Source organism: Notothenia rossii (genome assembly GCF_949606895.1).
Source record: "Notothenia rossii genome assembly, chromosome: 11".
Lineage (NCBI taxonomy): Eukaryota > Metazoa > Chordata > Actinopteri > Perciformes > Nototheniidae > Notothenia > Notothenia rossii.
The window spans coordinates 3,126,593-3,136,183 of record NC_136910.1 but is presented as its reverse complement, the minus strand read 5'-3'; the positions used below and the strand labels follow the sequence as shown (position 1 = coordinate 3,136,183).

The 9,591-nt window shown below is 37.7% G+C and overlaps 1 protein-coding gene across 1 annotated transcript in view; it reads left to right on the top strand.

The window, feature by feature from the left end:
- The window catches only part of LOC307024374 (voltage-dependent T-type calcium channel subunit alpha-1G-like), a 229,603-nt gene that overhangs the window by 75,687 nt on the left and 144,325 nt on the right, over positions 1-9,591 (top strand). The window contains exon 3 of the mRNA XM_079658439.1: positions 3,805-3,916. Within this exon, the coding sequence (XP_079514565.1) occupies positions 3,805-3,916 (112 nt within the window). The remainder of the gene's footprint in view (positions 1-3,804; positions 3,917-9,591) is intronic.

Genomic DNA, 9,591 nt, shown 5'->3' with positions numbered 1-9,591 from the left:
CTTCCTGAATGAAAAGTCAACTATAATATTAGACACATGAAGAAGTTAAACTTTAAACATCCATGACTTAAACACTTTATCCAGGATCAAAGCCACATAGCTGCACCTGCAAGGTGAATACAGCTGGTAACAGAACAAGTGTTTGAATGCGTACATTAACAGGTTTATGATATCACTGCCCCGTCTAAGACACCATCTGACTTTCATTACATTTGTCTCGAGTGTTTCGTCAACTTAATGTGTTGCTTCAAATAATCCTTCTGCATACAGTATGTGCCACTGTGAGTGTTGCACGGCCAGATACGGCTGACTCAGATAAGGAGATAGATGATACATTATGATGTGATATGCCGCGGACTGTATTTAATGTTACTCTGATCCGGTTACTTATGTTGTGGCAGATATTTAAGTAAGCTTTCTTAACGCTAATGTTATAATAGTCAGATTGCTCTGAAGATGGGAGGTGATATTCTATTAATGTTCACGTTCACACAGTCGGGGATTTTTGCCGGCCGTCTTTCCTGCAACGGAAGCTTTTCTGTATTTCCTTTCTCCTGTAATATGACTTGATCGCTTTAAACTCCGCACACTGAGCTCTGATTGGTCAGCAGGCAGTGCTTTCACTGAGTTCAGCTCTTAGCCTGCAACCTAACCTGCTCGGGGCAGGTTAGCCGCTCAGCACAAGTTACCATGGAGATCTAGCCTGCTAAAAAGAGAACCAGCGTCGTAGGACCGGAAACCCAGAGTTTTCCCTGAAGTTAGCCGCTAAGAGAACTTCCTGCTTCGTAGTATACCCCCCAGGTGTAGTGAATTGGGTTGTTTTGGTTTTCTGGACAAACTTGTAAACGTATTAAGATGATGGAAAGTTTTCTGGGAGTCAAAACAAGTTGTACAAGTTATACATAGAATATAGTAAAAAAAGGTCGTGCTGGTTTATTTGATCTAATGGTGGAGGAAACATAATTGACTAAGTAAGCCGTTTATGGAACAACAAACCGTAAATCAGTCTATATTTAGTTGCTGGAGAAATGACATGCATTGTGTTAATCACTGCTGGACGTTAACGAGAACAAAGACAACACATGCAGCTCATTATTTTTAATTAGCCCCGACGTCTTAATCCTGTACGGACATTCTGCAGGAACTACAACAACAGTTTGCTCTCAGAAAACTTTCAGTTCCACCGCTCTGAAACTCCAGCGTCTGTCTGGGCTTTTGTTTCCTGGTTAGCGATCCCACTCTGCGTGCTGATTGATCTTTTTAATTGCGTCCCTTTGGACTCACACAATATCTCCGTGCATCCTCCAGTGTGTGACATAACGCAGCCATCATTACCCGACCGAGGTGCATTGTGGTCTCAGAGTCCACTCCCCTCCAGCCTGTATCTGGCTGTTCAATATCGCTGTTCAATACTGCATTGAGCAGCAGCCTCCTCTATCCCTCCGATCGGCTTCAAATGAGACGATCCTGCAGCACGATGTTCGCCCGATGCCCGACGTGCAGAGGCTCTTTCTTTACAGGTGTGTGAGCTCAAGGTTTTAGAGGTTGAGGTGGAAGATGAGTGAGGACTTTAATTCAGACGAAAGTTAGTTTCTGTCACGGTACAATACTTTGGTAAAGTGTTCAGAACAAAATGCGTTTACTGTAAAACTTCCTGAAAGTGTTGGGACTTTATCCCAGTCAGGAAAAAAGTATTCTCCGTGATTAATATTTCTCACAAAAAGATTTTGAAAAACTCTTGAAGTAAATTAACTTTTTCGTCCTTCTTGAGGCCGACAAACATTTTCTAAGAATTTGACGTTTTTCTCAGAATTTGACTTTTTTCTCTCATTTTGAATTTTTTGTTAATTTCACTTTTTTCTGTTAATTAGACTTTTTTCTAAGAATTTGACTTTTTTCTACGAATTAGACTTTTTTCTCATAACTTGACTTTTTTTCTCATAATTTGACTTTTTCCCTAGAATTTGAATTTTTTTTCTGTTTTTGACTTTTTCTCATAATCTTTCAAATCTTCTCCTAATTTGAATTTTTTTTACGACTTTTTACTCAAAATGTTGACTAATTTCCTTGGTTTCTGGACTCATTCCAGCATTACTATACATTTCCAATCTAATGCCACCTGAATGATCTACCTTATTAACTTACACAATCAAAAAACACATCGTAACTTGACACTGTTATAGAAATACAGATTAACAGACATAACAGGAAAAGTTGAACTAATCTGCCTTTCACTTTGTTGTTCGTCCAGCATTCCCTTTATTTGTTTCCGCTGTAGCCCCTTGCTGACCCGTCTGTATTAACGGTCAAAAGGATGAACGAGAAAGTGGCCGCAAATGAAATAATGCACAGACCGGTCATTTGTCTTTACAATCACTAAAACACAAACACTCCGATGACAAACTATCCTATTCTGTTTAACGATGTTAACCATGCTGGATGCTGAATGTCAACACAGTACAGTGTATAATATATGTGGCTACACTTGTGTGTGTGTGTGTGTGTGTGTGTGTGTGTGTGTGTGTGTGTGTGTGTGTGTGTGTGTGTGTGTGTGTGTGTGTGTGTGTGTGTGTGTGTGTGTGTGTGTGTGTGTGTGTGTGTGTGTGTGTGTGTGTGTGTGTGTGTGTGTGTGTGTGTGTGTGTGTGTGTGTGTTTATGGAGCAGTGGCAGTCTTATCTGTGTTTAGTCCCATCATTGATTGGTGTCACTTCGCTCAGGCTCCAGGCATTTAACCTCGGCACATTAAGAATGACCGCTTGGTCAATACAATTTATGTTCTATGCATCGGGGCGTCTTCACACACACACACACACACACACACACACACACACACACACACACACACACACACACACACACACACACACACACACACACACACACACACACACACACACACACACACACACACACACACACACTGTATATTCTCAGTGTCAAACACATCTTTAGCTAACAGCTGGGTGAAATAGGAGCCAATCCTGAATTTGCTCTTTCAAATGCTGTCTTCTTTCAACAGTCACTTTATCACATTATTGTAATAACATTTTTTTTATTTAAATGTTTTATTTTAATTTGTCTTTATTTTTACTTTGCGTGTGAATCCTGTTTTTAACTCTGTTGCTTCTATGAACGCCTGAATTTCCCATCTTTGTTATATTCCTTGACTTTTGTTCTCAGATTTGGACTTTTCTCTGATTTAGACTTTTTCCCTAGAATTTGAATTTACTTTTTTTCTCAGATTTTGACTTTTTATTCATAATTTGAAATGTTTGCTCATAATTTGACTTTTTTCTCATATTTTGACTTTTTTCTCATATTTTGACTTTTTTCTTAAAATTTGACTTTTTTCCTAGAAGTTGACTTTTTTCTCATATTTTTTACTAAAATTAAATTGTTTTGTTTGTTTTGTCTCATATTTAAACTCTTTCCCTAGAATTTGACTTTTTTCCTAGAATTTGACTTTTTCTCATATTTTTTTCTTTTTTACTAAAATTAAATAGTTTTCTCATAATTTTGACTTTTTTCTCAGAATTTGACTTTTCTCTGATTTTGACTTTTTTCTCATAATTTCCCCAAGGGGATAAATACAATTCCATCTTATTTTATCGACCCGGATTGGTCCTCTTTAAAACTTTATTTGATACTGCATTGAGTGAAAGAGATAAGCGTGCTCACAAGTCTCGCATATTTGTAGGTATAATGAGGTCACTGGAGAGAGCCGAGAGAAATGTGATGTTTTCTGTCATTGCTGAAAGCTTCTGTTTCCCAACTTTGTTATATTCCTTGACTTCTGTTCTCCACGTGGTTCGAGCGAGCGTCCATGTTGGTGATCCTGCTGAACTGCGTGACTCTCGGCATGTTTCATCCCTGCGAGGACATCGTCTGCAGCTCCGACAGGTGCCGCATCCTGGAGGTAAGACACTTTATGGCTTCAAGAGTAATGGATTCAATGTGTTTTCTTGTCACACTTTCTTTCATATGTACACACAGAGATGGCAAAAGTACACACATCCTTTCCTCAAGTAGAAGTACAGATACTCGTGTTTAAAAATACTCTGGTGAAAGTAGAAGTACTGACTAAACTTCTTTACTCAAGTCAAAGTAAAGAGGCTTTGAAATGTACTTCAGTAAAAAGTACCCATAACTAGCAGCTGTTTTAAAGAGTACCTGACCTCCCTTTATATTAATAGAACAATAATGTCATTGTTAGCTAATGAATGTTTCCATGGTGACCAACGGCAACATGACAACGTTTCCATTGGTCCCTCTTCTTTAGAGAAGACCAGGAAATGATGGATACACGGATCGTGTTCAAATCAATAGGCACGCAATGACTCTAAATAATAATGATCACGCCACCACACACACATTCAGACTAAAGGAACCAGCCTGTTTGGAAAATGAGAGAAATAGAAAGTACAGGTATTTGAGTTCAACATGTAAGAAGTAGAAAGTACAGGTATTTGAGTTCAACATGTAAGAAGTAGAAAGTACAGGTATTTGTGTTCAACATGTAAGAAGTAGAAAGTACAGGTATTTGAGTTCAACATGTAAGAAGTAGAAAGTACAGGTATTTGTGTTCAACATGTAAGAAGTAGAAAGTACAGGTATTTGTGTTCAACATGTAAGAAGTAGAAAGTACAGGTATTTGTGTTCAACATGTAAGAAGTAGAAAGTACAGGTATTTGAGTTCAACATGTAAGAAATAGAAAGTACAGGTATTAGTATTCAACATGTAAGAAGTAGAAAGTACAGGTATTTGAGTTCAACATGTAAGAAGTAGAAAGTACAGGTATTTGTGTTCAACATGTAAGAAGTAGAAAGTACAGGTATTTGAGTTCAACATGTAAGAAGTAGAAAGTACAGGTATTTGAGTTCAACATGTAAGAAGTAGAAAGTACAGGTATTTGAGTTCAACATGTAAGAAGTAGAAAGTACAGGTATTTGAGTTCAACATGTAAGAAGTAGAAAGTATAGGTATTTGTGTTCAACATGTAAGAAGTAGAAAGTACAGGTATTTGAGTTCAACATGTAAGAAGTAGAAAGTACAGGTATTAGTATTCAACATGTAAGAAGTAGAAAGTACAGGTATTCGTGTTCAACATGTAAGAAGTAGAAAGTACAGGTATTAGTATTCAACATGTAAGAAGTAGAAAGTACAGGTATTTGAGTTCAACATGTAAGAAGTAGAAAGTACAGGTATTAGTATTCAACATGTAAGAAGTAGAAAGTACAGGTATTCGTGTTCAACATGTAAGAAGTAGAAAGTACAGGTATTAGTATTCAACATGTAAGAAGTAGAAAGTACAGGTATTTGAGTTCAACATGTAAGAAGTAGAAAGTACAGGTATTAGTATTCAACATGTAAGAAGTAGAAAGTACAGGTATTTGAGTTCAACATGTAAGAAGTAGAAAGTACAGGTATTTGAGTTCAACATGTAAGAAGTAGAAAGTACAAATATTTGAGTTCAACATGTAAGAAGTAGAAAGTACAGGTATTTGAGTTCAACATGTAAGAAGTAGAAAGTACAAATATTTGAGTTCAACATGTAAGAAGTAGAAAGTACAGGTATTCGTGTTCAACATGTAAGAAGTAGAAAGTACAGGTATTCGTGTTCAACATGTAAGAAGTAGAAAGTACAGGTATTTGTGTTCAACATGTGAGAAGTAGAAAGTACAGGTATTTGGGTTCAACATGTAAGAAGTAGAAAGTACAGGTATTTGAGTTCAACATGTAAGAAGTAGAAAGTACAGGTATTTGTGTTCAACATGTAAGAAGTAGAAAGTACAGGTATTTGGGTTCAACATGTAAGAAGTAGAAAGTACAGGTATTTGTGTTCAACATGTGAGAAGTAGAAAGTACAGGTATTTGGGTTCAACATGTAAGAAGTAGAAAGTACAGGTATTTGTGTTCAACATGTAAGAAGTAGAAAGTACAGGTATTCGTGTTCAACATGTAAGAAGTAGAAAGTACAGGTATTTGTGTTCAACATGTGAGAAGTAGAAAGTACAGGTATTTGTGTTCAACATGTAAGAAGTAGAAAGTACAGGTATTTGTGTTCAACATGTAAGAAGTAGAAAGTACAGGTATTTGAGTTCAACATGTGAGAAGTAGAAAGTACAGGTATTTGTGTTCAACATGTAAGAAGTAGAAAGTACAGGTATTTGTGTTCAACATGTAAGAAGTAGAAAGTACAGGTATTCGTGTTCAACATGTAAGAAGTAGAAAGTACAGGTATTTGAGTTCAACATGTGAGAAGTAGAAAGTACAGGTATTAGTATTCAACATGTAAGAAGTAGAAAGTACAGGTATTAGTATTCAACATGTAAGAAGTAGAAAGTACAGGTATTAGTATTCAACATGTAAGAAGTAGAAAGTACAGGTATTCGTGTTCAACATGTAAGCAGTAGAAAGTACAGGTATTTGTGTTCAACATGTAAGAAGTAGAAAGTACAGGTATTTGAGTTCAACATGTAAGAAGTAGAAAGTACAGGTATTTGTGTTCAACATGTAAGAAGTAGAAAGTACAGGTATTTCAGTTCAACATGTGAGAAGTAGAAAGTACAGGTATTAGTGTTCAACATGTGAGAAGTAGAAAGTACAGGTATTTGGGTTCAACATGTAAGAAGTAGAAAGTACAGGTATTTGTGTTCAACATGTAAGAAGTAGAAAGTACAGGTATTTGAGTTCAACATGTAAGAAGTAGAAAGTACAGGTATTTGGGTTCAACATGTAAGAAGTAGAAAGTACAGGTATTTGAGTTCAACATGTAAGAAGTAGAAAGTACAGGTATTTGAGTTCAAAATGTAAGAAGTAGAAAGTACAGGTATTTGTGTTCAACATGTAAGAAGTAGAAAGTACAGGTATTTGAGTTCAAAATGTAAGAAGTAGAAAGTACAGGTATTTGTGTTCAACATGTAAGAAGTAGAAAGTACAGGTATTTGTTTTCAACATGTAAGAAGTAGAAAGTACAGGTATTTGAGTTCAACATGTGAGAAGTAGAAAGTACAGGTATTTGTGTTCAACATGTAAGAAGTAGAAAGTACAGGTATTTGAGTTCAACATGTGAGAAGTAGAAAGTACAGGTATTTGTGTTCAACATGTAAGAAGTAGAAAGTACAGGTATTCGTGTTCAACATGTAAGAAGTAGAAAGTACAGGTATTTGAGTTCAACATGTGAGAAGTAGAAAGTACAGGTATTAGTATTCAACATGTAAGAAGTAGAAAGTACAGGTATTAGTATTCAACATGTAAGAAGTAGAAAGTACAGGTATTCGTGTTCAACATGTAAGCAGTAGAAAGTACAGGTATTTGTGTTCAACATGTAAGAAGTAGAAAGTACAGGTATTTGAGTTCAACATGTAAGAAGTAGAAAGTACAGGTATTTGTGTTCAACATGTAAGAAGTAGAAAGTACAGGTATTTCAGTTCAACATGTGAGAAGTAGAAAGTACAGGTATTAGTGTTCAACATGTGAGAAGTAGAAAGTAGAGGTATTTGAGTTCAACATGTGAGAAGTAGAAAGTACAGGTATTTGGGTTCAACATGTAAGAAGTAGAAAGTACAGGTATTTGTGTTCAACATGTAAGAAGTAGAAAGTACAGGTATTTGAGTTCAACATGTAAGAAGTAGAAAGTACAGGTATTTGGGTTCAACATGTAAGAAGTAGAAAGTACAGGTATTTGAGTTCAACATGTAAGAAGTAGAAAGTACAGGTATTTGAGTTCAACATGTAAGAAGTAGAAAGTACAGGTATTTGTGTTCAACATGTAAGAAGTAGAAAGTACAGGTATTTGAGTTCAAAATGTAAGAAGTAGAAAGTACAGGTATTTGAGTTCAACATGTAAGAAGTAGAAAGTACAGGTATTTGAGTTCAAAATGTAAGAAGTAGAAAGTACAGGTATTTGTGTTCAACATGTAAGAAGTAGAAAGTACAGGTATTTGTGTTCAACATGTAAGAAGTAGAAAGTACAGGTATTTGAGTTCAAAATGTAAGAAGTAGAAAGTACAGGTATTTGAGTTCAAAATGTAAGAAGTAGAAAGTACAGGTATTTGTGTTCAACATGTAAGAAGTAGAAAGTACAGGTATTTGTGTTCAAAATGTAAGAAGTCAAAGTAAAAAGACGTCAGAAGAAGAAGTAGTGGAGTAAAGTACTGATACCAGAAAGATGTACTTAAGTGCAGTAACGAAGTATTTGCACTCCACTACTTCCCACCTCTGATGGTACATCTAAAATGACTTTTTACATTGTGATGGAAAAGGCTGCTTTGAGCAACAATACTGGAAAACACAAAGAGGACAAATGAAAGCTGGAACTGGTGTCTTACAACGCTGAAGCCTTATTGAAAGGCTTGGCAAAGGAAAACAGAAGATGAACAATAGGTATGCAGACGCATTCAATGCCACCGTGTGTCCTGCCAAACACGCCTCGTGTATTTAACTCATTCTGAGACTGGTCGTAAATATTCAAAGCATGTCTATATACTCCAAAAATAGAGGCACTACATGAGGCGCTTTCACACCGGAGTACTTTCCCCCCCGAAGTGGGCCGATAGGGGGGGGGTCTGGTTTCACACCAAAAAGGACCTGAAACTAGTCCCTAGTTCGAGCAAATCTTTTCACCCCCAGATCGTCCCTGCTAAAGAGGTGGCACTTTCCTGACGAGGAAATGGTTCGTGGGTGTGTCGGTCACACTAACAATTTCTGATTGGCTGGGCGAATTGCAAACCACACCCCGTACAACTCCGAAAAGTTTTTGGGAACCCAAATCAGAAGAAGTGACGTCAGCGGCTTCATTTGTGATCTACGAGGACAGTTCGAGGGACTAAAGAGTTCGGGGGGAACACGTACCGGCTAAGTGCTGGCTGTGTAAGCGGCTACGGAGATTAAAGGAGCCCTTTTATTCTTTCTGGGGTTGTTCCCTATTCTGTAGTCTGTTATATAGGTTTGAGTGCATGTCAAGGGTCTGCAAAGGGATACACATACTAATACAAACCTGAAAATGAGCAATATCAACAATATCAACAATATCAACAATATCCCTTAACAGAATAATATATATAATATTTTCACCGCTTTTGTTTTGAAATCACTTGCGTGAGTTTCGCCCCGCTCCAAGGACCATTAGACCATTTAGTAAGGTCCTTCCATCCATCCATCTTCTCCCGCTTATCCGTGGTCGGGTCTCGGAGGTAGCAGTTTCAACAGAGAGCCCCTAACGTTCCTTTCCCCTCATCAACCAGCTCTGACTGGGGGGTCCCAAGGCGCTCCCAGGCCAGCGAAGAGATATAATCCCTCCACCTGGTTCTAGGTCCACCCCTTGGTCTCCTCCCAGCTGGACGTGCCTGGAACACCTCCCTAGGGAGGCGCCCAGGTGGCATCCTTACTAGGTGCCCGAACCACCTAAACTGGCTCCTTTCGACGCGAAGGAGGAGCGGTTCAACTCCGAGTCCCTCCCGGATGACTGAACTTCTCACCTTATCCCTAAGGGAGACACCAGCCACCCTGAGGAGCAAACCCATCTCGGCCGCTTGTATCCACGATCTCGTTCTTTCGGTCATGACTGTGCAAAGGGATACAAAATATAA